At 39.6% G+C, this 12817-nt stretch overlaps 1 protein-coding gene across 4 annotated transcripts in view; it reads left to right on the forward strand.

The window, feature by feature from the left end:
• The window catches only part of Tek (TEK receptor tyrosine kinase), a 110105-nt gene that overhangs the window by 46518 nt on the left and 50770 nt on the right, over nt 1–12817 (forward strand). For all 4 annotated transcript variants that reach the window (XM_046467352.2, XM_046467350.2, XM_046467353.2 and 1 more), the window contains exons 3-6: nt 3827–3937; nt 4315–4467; nt 8858–8989; nt 9457–9597. In XM_046467352.2, the coding sequence (XP_046323308.1) occupies nt 3827–3937; nt 4315–4467; nt 8858–8989; nt 9457–9597 (537 nt within the window). The remainder of the gene's footprint in view (nt 1–3826; nt 3938–4314; nt 4468–8857; nt 8990–9456; nt 9598–12817) is intronic.

Below are 12817 nucleotides of genomic sequence, written 5' to 3' on the forward strand. Positions count from 1 at the left end.
GAAGGAAGGAAACTCAGCACTTGGACATGAGTGACGAGAGCTAAGGGTGCAGGCCAACAGAGCTGGTGCCAAGGAGTGAGTGTGGACCTCTTGTGTTCGTGTCTCAACTTCTTCACCTATTCAGTTAGGAGGCCTTCGGTACGGGACTGTGCTGTCCTTAACTGTCTCTGACATGAGTAAATTGAGGATGTGCTAGTTTCACAAAGCTGTTGTGACAAAATAATTGTGGATGTGGATGAAATACTGCATTATTGCCATCAGTATTGATCTAATATTAAATTTAAAGGAGACAGCTGAAATTTAGATCAATTATTTTTAATCCATGAAAAACATCTTTGTTTATAACTGACTACTGTGTACTTTTTCCTCCAGTTTTTCTTTATGGTACAGGGGAGTGAACCCAGGGCCCTGTGCGTGCTAGATGAACACTCTACCAACTGATCTATATCCCCAGCCCTCTTTGGACTTGAAACCCTTCTGAGTGCTCATGTTATGTAATCTGTGAGAGCCCTTGGAGCCAGCTTCCCCGATTCAAATCCTTGGTCTCCCGAGCTCTCATGTGACCTTGAACAGGTTACTTAAACTCTCTGTAGCTTAGTTTCCTCTTTTGTAAAATTAACATAATGGTGGTACCCATCTTATAGGGATATTATGAAGATTTAGTTTGCTTAAAGGGCTTAGGACACAGTACCTAGTACATGGTAGGCACTATTATTTTTACGATCACCAAAGTCACACAACCTCAATATGTGTACTAAACCCAAGCCAGGCTCCTGTGCATCAGGAAGCTCAAAGTAGAACATGAAAGTTAGCCCTTCCTCATTAGTACCCAGCAGAGGACAGTCAGCCTGGACACATGAATGTAGGAGGCAAGGGACTAGACAGCAACAGAGCGCTGGTGTGAAAGCAGGGTGCTTAAAAGGTACAAAGTCTGAAATAAAAAAAGGGCCAGAGCAGGGGGGAGAACTACATTGGAGTTGAGCCTACTGGAGAATCTCAGGTCCTTTTCAGAATACAGTGCTGAGTGAGAAGTCCCATGGTCAACTAAATAACCTTTGCACAAAGGGCCAGAAAATATAAACAAACCACATAGGAAGGAAAATTGGCATGGAATGGTTGGGGGAAAAGCTCTCTCAGGAGCCCAGAAACCTTTTGCAGAGAGCAAGAATTTCATGTGTTAGAATGGCTTCATGAAGCACTTAGTCACTGAGAGAAGGAGCCCCACAAAGCCAGTTTCCCCCTTCCCTGATCCCTGCTGCCTTCCCTGCAGTGAGTTTATTTTAGAACCATCAAGAAAGCTCCCACTCACATCTATAGTACAAATATCAGCTCAGCACTGTTGCTGTTTATTTGTTGAAAGGATTCTATTAGCAACTCAGGGGCTTGGCATCCATCATTTAATATTCTTTTTTGGGGGGAGGGGGTACAGAGGATTGGACTCAGGGGTACTTGACCTGAGCCACATCCCCAGCCCTATTTTGTATTTGATTTACAGACAGGGTCTCATTGAGTTGGTTAGTGCCTCACTTTTGCTGAGGTTAGTTTTGAACTCGTGATCCTCCTACCTCAGCCTCCCAAGGTGCTGGGATTATAGGCACGCACCACTATGCCCAACAATCATGTAATATTCTTAACAGCCTTTATAGTAGATGTTACTACTTCCAAATTATGAGAAAACTGAGATTTGCAGAGGTGAAGTGACTCAAGAATGAGTAAGTGGCAGAGGGCAGAATCAAACCCAGGTCTTGCATCTCATACTATGGGAGGGCTACTCTATGCTCCCTCTGGGTTTGCCCCAGGTTGTCATCTGCATTAAAGATATTTACATACCTGGCCTCCCAGAGAAGTCCTGGCAGTATGCTATGCCCAACTTAGCAGGGTCAGCCCACAGCCAAGGACAATAGGAGAGAAACCAAGTCCTTCTGAGCATGGTTCAGAGGCATCTTCTGCCCTCACAGGATTGCTATCTAAACCAGAGGTGTGTCCAGCTCTTAATCAGTCTCTCTCAAGCCCCCTTCAGAAAGCCACAGATGAAACAAGAACTAAGGCACAATGACTGGCTGAGTAAGCACAAGGTCCTCAGCAGGAGTCTCTCTATTCTTCAAATCTTGGCCCTTGGCTGAAACTCTTGAATTCATATCTTGGGGTGTTTTGTTATTTTGCTGTTGACTTCTAGAAATTTGTTATTCATGGAGATGTGCTTTGTGCTTCATAGGGAGGTAAAACACTTATAAATAACATGTATTGAGATAGCTGGGTAAGGATCCCATGAATATTCAACACATTTTAATGGTGTTTTTCAAATCTTCTATGTTTTTGCATAGTGATTTTTCCATTTGACCAGTTTCTGAAAGTTTCCAGTATGCTTGTGGTTTCTTCCTTTAATAGTTTTTGTTTCATGAGTTTTGAAGCTGTATTGTTATGTATGTGTACAATTTCAGGATTATTGTATCTTCCTGAACAAGATATGAGAATGACATCTTGTAATGAGACTTATTAGAATGGTGGATTGTTTTTTTTTTTTTTTTTCATGTAAAGACCATCTTTATCCCTAAAAATTTTGGCCTTAGTAATTTTTTTTATATTAATGTTGCAAAGCTTAGCTTCTTTTAGTTAGTTTAGTACCTATTTTTCTATCCCCTTATTCTCAACCTGACTTGTCTTTATGTATAGCTCATGAAAATAGTACATGGTTACATATTTATTTTAATTCATTCTGAGTTGTTCAATTTTTTAAACCATGTATTTTGCATGTCTTCTGCCATCTTTTTTCTGTCTTTTCTCCACCATGATTTTCTTTGGCTTTATGTATTTTCATTTTATTCCTTTGTTTACTTACATTCTCTCTTGCCCTCCATGTTTAATAAAATTATATGTACTGTTTCCCTTCTTTTAGTGGTAATCCTTATATTTTACATTGTTTAATTTTACAAGTCTAAAGTTAATCGTTCCTCATTCCACTGAGTGTGGTTCTCTGCAGATTATGGTATAAATTAAAGGAATTCAGAAACTCTTGCAGCTGGGAGAATGTGACAAGATTATATTCACCATCTTTTCCAGTAACCCAAAGGTCTCAGGCAATATTGTATTCCAGTGTTGGCATAGCGACAGAAGTTTTCAATGAATTGACTCTGAATTTATAAGTCAAAGATAGAATAATGTTCCATTTTCCCCCAGTACTGTCCAGTTCCATAACTATGTCAGTTCACACATATATAATTAAAGGATAGAAAAATAAGATATTAGGTTTCATCCTTTACTGTTCAATATTTCATTAGTCCAGCATTGTGCTCATTCTATTTTGGGAAATGCTTGGAGCATTCTAAAGGAATTAGAATTAGTTTGAGAAGCAACTACCATCACACCCAAGGACCAAGGGAAAAGCCATGTGGCAGATGTGCTCATTTCATTTTGAGGAAATTCATGTTCTATTCATGTTCTTTTCCACTTTGAGGAAACTCAGTAGGAATTGGAAGAGAATGGCAGATTTATGATTAGTATATAGTTTATAGTTAATGTCAGGACTTCGGTGGGTATTAGATGTTAACAGTCCTTGCCTCTCCAATCAATTGCATAGGATAATTATCTATACGTCTATTGTATATATATCTTTATTTTTACAGAAAAAATGACCATTTCTTTTGTCAGAATTTTCAAAAAGATCTTAAGAAAGATGGAAATCTAGTAGCCATCATTGTTTTCCATATCATAAAAACCAGCTGACTCCTAGCAAATGCCAGGTCTCATCTTTCGAAATTTGGTGTTCTACTTTTCCTTGGGGAAAATGTGTGACCTCATTTTTGGTATTTGTCGTCTCTTTCAAAAGCTTCCTTCCTACCAGCTACGTTGACTATGACTGTGGACAGGGGAGATAATGTGACTATATCTTTCAGAAAGGTGTTAATTAAGGAAGAAGATGCAGTGATTTACAAAAATGGTGAGTACATGTTTCACTTCCTTCCAGCACCAGGGTGCAGGGCATCAGATAACACAGATGATGTACTGGATCATTATCCTGTTGTGGTTTTCAGGGGCAGATGTTTGCCGTAAAGCTATGATGATGCAAGTTGATTCAGTTCTGGCTGATAGAAGCCTTCTTAGGTTCTCTGGTTACCTAAGTAAAGGGGGAGGGTGTTCAAATGCACACTGTACACTCATGAATGTGCATGACATTCTACACAATAAAAGACCATCATCATATGATAAGGCCCAAATTCATCCATGTAAAATGTGAGATGGTTTGATTGCAAGGATAGATGAGGAAATAGGAGTGTTTGAGTACAACCTATTGTTCCTGCTTTTCTCTCTCATCAGGTTCCTTTATCCACTCTGTGCCTCGGCATGAAGTACCTGATATTTTAGAAGTGAACCTGCATCGTGCTGAGCCCCAGGATGCTGGAGTGTACTCCGCCAGGTACATAGGAGGAAACCTCTTCACATCGGCCTTCACCAGGCTGATAGTCCGGAGTAAGTGATTGTAAGGCCACCCCCTGTGATGGTGTAGTGTTAGGGCTTTCAGTTATTTTATTTTATTTATTTATTTATTTTTTTTTTGTATCAGGGATTGAACTCAGGGGCACTTGACTACTGAGCCACATCCCCATCTCTATTTTGTATTTGATTTAGAGACAGGGTTTCTCTGAGTTGCTTAGCGCCTCAGAGAACTTGCGCTCCTCCTGTCTCAACCTCTTGAGCCACTGGGATTACAGGCATGTGCCACTGTGCCCGGCAGGACTTTCAGTTTTAAGGAAGGAAACCTATTCTTGTTACTTAACAAAAAACAGGGATTGGTTGGAAAGACAACAAAGACTCTTAGAGAATTGATGAAAAAAAAAAAAAAAACCAACAAGCAAGTTCCAGGAAAGATGGAAGCTCAGTGGTGGGGGAATGGGGAGTGCTTTCTCTCTAGGATGCTGCCATTACTGTACCTTAGCTCCCACAATGTACTTTCCTTTCAGATCTTGAATTCCCAGGAGAAAAGATGGGATCATCCTAACATATATCTGATTTCTATCAGCCTAGATTAAGGGGTTATGGGCAAGAGAGAGGAGCCACATGCTATAGTTAGACACTAGGGGCTCACACATGAATAGCAGAATCATTCCTATTAAAAGGGGGATTGCAATGAGCAGGATAATCTCCCTGAAAAGTGTCTGCTGTGGGGTGGGGTGAACTGGGTTAACCTCTAGTTAAACATTGTTTTCTAAAAATCCCACATTTTCCAGGTCATTTAACTCTCAAATATCTTTTCTTTTCTTTCTTTCTTTCTTTCCTCCTTCCTTCCTTCCTTCCTTCCTTCCTTCCTTCCTTCCTTCCATTCTTCCCTTCTTCCTTCCTTCCTTCGATTGAAGCAGGGATGCCTTACCATTGAGCTATATTCTCAGTTATTTACATTTTTTATTTTAAGATAGGGTCTCAGTAGCCAAGGCTGGTCTTGAACCTGAGATCCTTCTGCCTTAGCCTTTCAATTAACTGGAATTTCAGGAGTGTATACCACCACACTCAGCTAGTGAAAACATTTTTACCTGTTATAACTATTGAAGTGGGACTTTCCATTAGCAATTTTTACATGAAATTTATCTACAGAAAGCAGAAGATTTGTCCTGGATTTTTTCCCAGCTCTTGGGGAAAAATTAGGTTAGTTGTGATATTAAATATTCAGGTCTTCAGGTCTAAGTACATGAGCTGCTATCATTCTTCCGAATACTATCTATGATTCATGAAGATAACTTAATAAATAAGTTAATTCATTCAATAAATTAATTCATTCAGTACAATGTATTGATCATAACTCTAGACCAAGCATTGTATTAGTGTTGAGAAGAGTATAACAATATAAATCCCTGTCCCTTGGGTAATTACCAGTTAGAATTACATATGGAATTAGATAAACAAATGTGAATGGCAAGTAAATGATTTTCATTCATTACATTTAGATAGTTTTTAGTCTGATTCACTCCCATGTTCCCAAGGAACTTAGGGTCTGGGGTAATGGGGATCCTTGTCTAGGAACATCAGAAACTTCAGATTGATACATGGTTGTTTGACAATGGAATGGTTTTCCTATTCTCTGTTCTCACTAAACCTGTATGCCAAGCAATTCTCCAGTGAACATCAGCTGGGTATCGTACAATTTAGCTCAGTTCTGACTCTGTCTACCTGGAGGTGGCATCAGATCCCACCTACTAAGGGCTGAGTTCCATGAGACTGTTCTCATCTGAAATGCCAATTGCCAGCCGCAGGTTATGGCTTGTGCTTCTGACTGGCTGGCTGTAAATCAAAGTTTCTCAAGATTTCTTCCTCATGTTTGATTAATTTGCTAGGACAGCTCAGAGAAATGTTCACATTTACTAGTTTATTATTGAGAATATTACAAAGGAAACAAATGAGCAACTGTGAGGAAGAGATACATAGGGCACAGATACCCTCTAGGAACCTTTCAATGTGAAGCTCTCTGAACCCTGTCCTTTTGGATCTCATAGAGGCTCCCTTAGGCAGGTGTGATTATTTGAATCAATGGCCATTGGTGCCTTTGTGCCTGAATGTTGATCTCACACTGATGAACTTGGACTTGTGCCTACAACCCTTACCCCCTTTCTGAAGATTGGGGGCGGGGGGTGGTACTGAGTGTCCCAACTCTCACATGATGCTTTGGTCTTTCTGGTGATCAGCTCCTGTTGTGAAGCTGTTTAGGGCTTCCTGGCTGCCACTCACCTCATTAGCATACATAGGGAAGTCATTACTTTGGAGATTCCAAGGATTTTAGGAGCTGTGTGCTGGGAACCAGGGTTAGAGACCAGTTAAGTATTTTTTAGTATGTTACAACATCACAGTGGGATGAGCTTAAGTTGTTGATTTTTTTTTAATGTGAGAACAAATAAAATTTAGTGTAGACTAAAACTTGAAACCCACCTGAATTTTCAAGATAAAGCAAAAGACTTAAAACACATTTTTGATGTCCTGATTGCCTGGAGTGTGTGTTCTCTCCCCCTTATATTGTCAAGGAATTTTAATGAAACTATTTAAGAAGCACTGCTAATATCTGAAATCAATCTAAGGAAGTTTGAATTGGGCCAAAATCATCCTATTTGAGAATATTTCCCCCAGTATGATTTCTTTGATATTAGTAAGAAATGAGGGAAGCTGAAGGCTTTTGTTCCCCTCATATAGCTGGAGAGTATCTTTCTGGGATGAACTGTAGCCTAGGAGCTTAAAAGATTTTGTATTAAAAATAACATTGGTGGGGCTGGGGTTATGGCTCAGCGGTAGAGCACTCGCCTCGCACGTGCAAGGTCCTGAGTTTGAACTTCAGCACCACATATAAATAAATAGTTATTGTGTCCAACTACAACTACAAAAATAAATATTTTTAAAAAATAACATTGGTTACATTTATTGCATTTCTTTTCAGTATAAATTTTCTCCCTGAAAAAAAAATTTTCACAGTATTTTTTTTTTCTTTGTGCCAGGAATACTGTTATCTTAAAATACAGGATCACAAGGTTTTGAAGAAAATCACAGATGCCTAATTGCATACTTGTTGGTTATCAACAAAGTCCTGACTTCTCCATCCCTAAGAGATCACCCTATTGTCCCCTGAAGCTTTATTTTTTCCTCCTTTCTGGGATCAGGAGTGAGTCTGGGTTAGCTCCATGGGTAGGCACAGAGCTGGAGGACAGTTTCATCTACACTGTCTGCCATCATTTTAAACAGCCTGTGGTCTGGCTCTTGAGAAATCATTAATTGTACAGACCCTTCCTCTCTTTATTAAGGAATATAAATATTGGATTTTCCACAATTTGTGGCTTTATTATGTGGAAGGCTGTAAGAAATGGTCTCTGTTGACAGGAGAGAATAATCTCTCTTGATTATTTTAGAATACCGATAGCCAGGCATCCTTGACATAAGAGATGGTCAGGTTGCATCCGCTATAGGCACAGGTCCAAGCTCACCTCTGTGAGATTAACATTCAGGGACAAAGATTAATTCCTTCTAAATGAGAAATGAAACCAAATTCCTGACCACAAAGCATCATCCCAGACCTGCTGGGTGTTTCTTATATAAGAAGGTATCCTCAGACCTCACGAACAACTTTAAATATCCAACTATTGGAGGGAAATAATCAGGAAAGATGATTCTTGAATTCCCCATCCTTGTGCTGTTGGCTTGTGTCTCTTGTTTCACTTGTTTGCTGTATACTTTCCAGCTCACAAAGGGGTGGATGCTCTAAGCCACTCCTTCCTTTTTAGCCTTATCCCTCCTTCATGTACTCAAGACCAGTGGTTCTCAAACTCTTGCATACGTGAGGAACACTGCAAAGGCTCATTAGGCATAGACTACTAGGCAGACACCAGAGTTTCTCATTTAGTAGGTTGTGGGTAGAGGATCTGTCTGAAGTTTGCATTTCTATGAGATTCCCTGGTGATGGAGATGCTGCCTGTCAGGGATTACACTTTAAAAAATAAGGCTACAGTCTCTAATGGCACCTGCAGCTCCCTGAACATGCCAGACTCTTTTCCCATGCCTTGCCTTTGCCTGCCACACGTTTTCCAGCCCTGTGCTTTTTGCTGTTAAGGTGGTCCTACAAATTCCACTCCTATCCCATGTCCTCTGGGAAGCTTTCATTTGTGCCCTCTTGTACCTGCAAGATAAGAGTTAGTATTTCTTGTCTTTGTTTCTATCATTAGTTACTGTTTAGATATATCTCCTATGTTAGACTATTATGGTGAGGAGCAGAGGCTATTTTATCTTCATTTACCCATGTCCACTAAAATGATTGGCACATAATGGGTGCTCAGTAAATGTTTGTTGAGTGATTGTACTTTGCTCACCACTACCTTGTTTCTCATAAAAAAAGGATGCAAAGCTCAGAAGTGGGGACCTGAATGTCAGCGTGTCTGTACTGCTTGTATGAACAATGGTGTCTGCCATGAAGATACTGGGGAATGCATTTGCCCTCCTGGATTTATGGGAAGGACATGTGAGAAGGGTAAGTAGAGAGTCCTTGGTGAGTAAGCTGTGGATTTAAAAAGCAATCACTAATTGGATCTAGAATTCTAAATCTGGGCATCAAGAATGGAAGCTAAATGGCTTCTATTAGTCTATATGCTGCCTTTGCAAGAATTAAAAAATGATACCCTTTCCAAAAGATGCTTTATTACCAGCCACTCTAAAGCTATAACGAATACACAAATCCATGATGCCTATAATGTGAATGTTATCACCTTGGTTTGTGCAGTGTATAACTTGTGAAACCGAGTGGCAGCCTTGATATCCTGTCTGTGAGGCAGTATGACTGTGTGTAAAATGGGCCATAAATGTGTGCTCATCCTGCCCAAGCCTTGGCTGAGATCAGACTACCTTTTCTGTTCACCTGAGAGATTCCTTAAAAAAAAAATCCTTCATTTCAAGTAGTTGTAATTGGACTCTCAATCAGCTTTTTTTTTCCCCCCAAAGCTTGTGAACTACACACATTCGGCAGAACTTGTCAAGAAAAGTGTAGTGGACCAGAGGGATGCAAGTCCTATGTGTTCTGTCTCCCAGACCCTTATGGCTGTTCCTGTGCCACAGGCTGGAAGGGTCTGCAGTGCAATGAAGGTATGCACTGGTCACTCCCTTGATGGTAAAACATTCTAGCTGGTGTGCAAAGGAGATGCATTTTGCTGGGAATCAAAGTAGGACCCACCTGGACAGCACAGTCAACCATCTGTTGCTAGGATACAGGGTTTTAAATCACAGATGTTTTCATTCAAGAGAAATGATGCTTTCATAACGAGACTGTGCATGTCATAGTGTATCTCAGACACATCACCTGGGGATTGTATTAAAACACAGGTTGTGATTTGGTAGGTTTGGAATGGGGCCTGAGGTTCTGCATTCTAACAAGCTCCCAGATGCTTCTATTTCTGTTGAATTTTAGATCACTCTTTGAATAAGAAGATCTTGGAAGATGTGTGTGTTTGTTGTATTTCAGTGAACCACAAAAATCAGTTTGGGGGTCAGATCCAAACCAAGGTTCAAAAATGAAAAAGTTATGATCTTATCATCTATGGACCTTATTCAAGCATTTGGTGATTACAGTTATCAAGTTAACTAACATCTCTGTTCCCTCACATAATTATCTTTTTGTGTCTGTGATGACAATATTTAAGACCTATTTTCTTAGAAAATCTCAAATGCACAGTATAGTGTTTATTAACTGCAGCTACTATGCTGTACATCTCCAGAAGTATTCATCCTGCAAAACAAACTTTGTACCATTTGACCAACATCCTGCCCTCTCCTACCCACAGTTGATGGCATCCACTATTGGACTTTGCTTCTATGAGTTTGACTTTTTTAGATTCCACTTATGAGAGATCATGTAGTCTCTGCCCTGCTGCGCCTGGCTTATTTCATTTACATCATATCTTCCAGATTTAACCATGTTTTCAAAAATAACAGGATCTCCTACCATTTTTAGGGATGAATATTACTCCTGTGTGTGTGTGTGTGTGTGTGTGTGTGTGTGTGTGTGTGTGTGAAATGCTATAAGGAATATGGGAGAGCACATACCTTTTTGAGATATCAATTTCATTTCCAGAAAGTAAGATTACTGGATCACATGTGTTATGGTTTAGATATGAAGTGTTCTTCAAACGCTCATGTGTGAGACAGTTCAAGAAAGTTTAGAGGTGAAATGGAAGGGTGATGAGAATTTTAACCTAATTAGTGTGTTAATCCACTGATAGGGATTAACTGAGTGGTAACTATAGGCAGATAAGGTGTGACTGGAGGATTTAGGTCACTGGGGATGTGCCTTTGGGGTTTATATTTTGTCCCTGGTGAGCAAGAGCTGTCTCTCTGCTTCCTGATTGTCCTTCCCTAAGCTCTCGAGCTGTTTTCCTTCATTGTGTCCTTCTGCCCTGACGTTGTGCCTCATGTTGGTCCCATAGCAAGGGAGCCAGCCATCTATGGACAGAAACCTCCGAAACCGTGAGCTCCAAAATAAACATTCTTCCTCTAAAATTCTTCTTGCCAAGTGTTTTCATCACAGCAGTGAAAAGGTTGACTAAAACAATATAGGAGTTCTATTTTTTATATTTAAAAGAAATTTCCACATTGTTTTTCATATTTACTTTCCTATCAACAATGTGCAAGGGCTTCCTTTTCTTTATATCTTCACCAACACTTATCTCTTGTCTTATTGATAATAGTTATTCTAACAGGTTGTGATAGTTCATTGTTGAAATGTGCTTCCCTGACAATCAGCGCTATCAAGCAGTTTTTCATATACGTGTTGGCCATTTGTATGTTATCTTTTGAGAAATGTCTATTCAGATTCTTTGCCCATTTTGGGGGCATTTTTAAAGTTTGTTCTAATTAGTTATATATGACAGCAGAATGCATTTCAATCATTATACACAAATAGAGCACAACTATTCATTTCTCTGGTTGTACATGATGTAGAGTCACACAATATGAGCAATCATACATGTACCTAGGTAATGATGTCCTTCTCATTCCACCATCTTTCTTGCTCTCATGCCTCCTCCCATCCCCTCTATCCCCTTTGCCCAATCAAAGTTCCTCCATTCTCCCCATGCCCTCCCCGCCAATTATGGGTCAGCATCCACTTATCAGAGAGAACATTCGGCCTTTGGGTTTTGGGGATTGGCTTACTTTGCTTAGGATGATGTTCTCCAACTCCATTCATTAACCTGCTTTGCCCATGTTTAATCAGATTAATTTCTTGCTTTTGAGTTGAGTTCCTTATGTATTGGGGATATTAACCCCTTATCAGATGTATAGTTTGGAAATACATTCTCCTATTCTATTCATTGCTTCTTCACTCTGTTGTTTCCTTTGCTGTGTCAAAGATTTTTAATTTGATACAATCCTATTTGTCTATTTTTTGCATTTGTTTTCTGTACTTTGGGGATCATGTCAAAATAAAACAAAACAAAATTGCCCAGACTGGTGTCAAAAGATTTTCAGAATGTTTTCTTCTAGTAGTTTTATAATTTCAGGTCTTATGTTTTAGTCTTTAATTTACCCTGAGTTGATTTTTGTTTATGTGGAGAGATGGAGATCTAATTTTTTTCTTGTGGTTATCTAGTTTTTGTTAAAGAGATTATCCTTTCCCCATTTTGTGTTCTTGGTACCTGTGTAGAATCATTAGACAGTAAATACGTGGATTTATTTATGGGCTCTCTGATCCACTGACCTACATGTTTATAGTACTAAGTACTGTAAACAGTGCTTCACCCCTGAGCTACACCCTTTGCCCCTTTTATTTTTAATTTTGAGACAAGGTCTCTCTAAGTTGCCCTGGTTGGACTTGACCTTGCTATCCTCCTGCGTCAGCCTCCAGAGTTGCTTTGATTCCTTTGAGGAATGTTGATTTTGTTTTACTTTCATAAGCAATTAACTAGGTAGAACTTGAGCTGCAAACTTTGACTCTTAGTCGTCAGGTCAAACTCAGGTCAGCTCTTTAATCTTTAGCTGGGCTACTTTGAATCGGTCCTGAATATGTGTGGTTCAAGGGTCAGCCAAAGATTTGAGTCTTCTCTCTGATTCTCCCTTTCTGAGGTTTTCCCTCTTACTTTCCAGTGGCTGTAGTTGTCCCAGCTCTGTCCTCTGATTTGTCAGGCCAGTAAGACTACAGGTTTTCTTCGGAGTTTTAATCACCCTGTGTGGTGTCAGTTGTACCCAAGAATTAAGCAAAAAGCTGAAAAATGAGAAACATACCGTTATGTCTTTCAAATTTCAGTTTCTCTGTTTTTCTTTCTTTTTTCTTTTTTTCTACGTTTCAGTGCTTTCAATTATTTATTTTTTT

This window comes from Marmota monax, unplaced genomic scaffold, assembly GCF_021218885.2.
Source record: "Marmota monax isolate L192 unplaced genomic scaffold, Marmota_monax_Labrador192_F-V1.1 WCK01_AAM20220418_F8-fsc00033, whole genome shotgun sequence".
NCBI classification, from domain to species: domain Eukaryota; kingdom Metazoa; phylum Chordata; class Mammalia; order Rodentia; family Sciuridae; genus Marmota; species Marmota monax.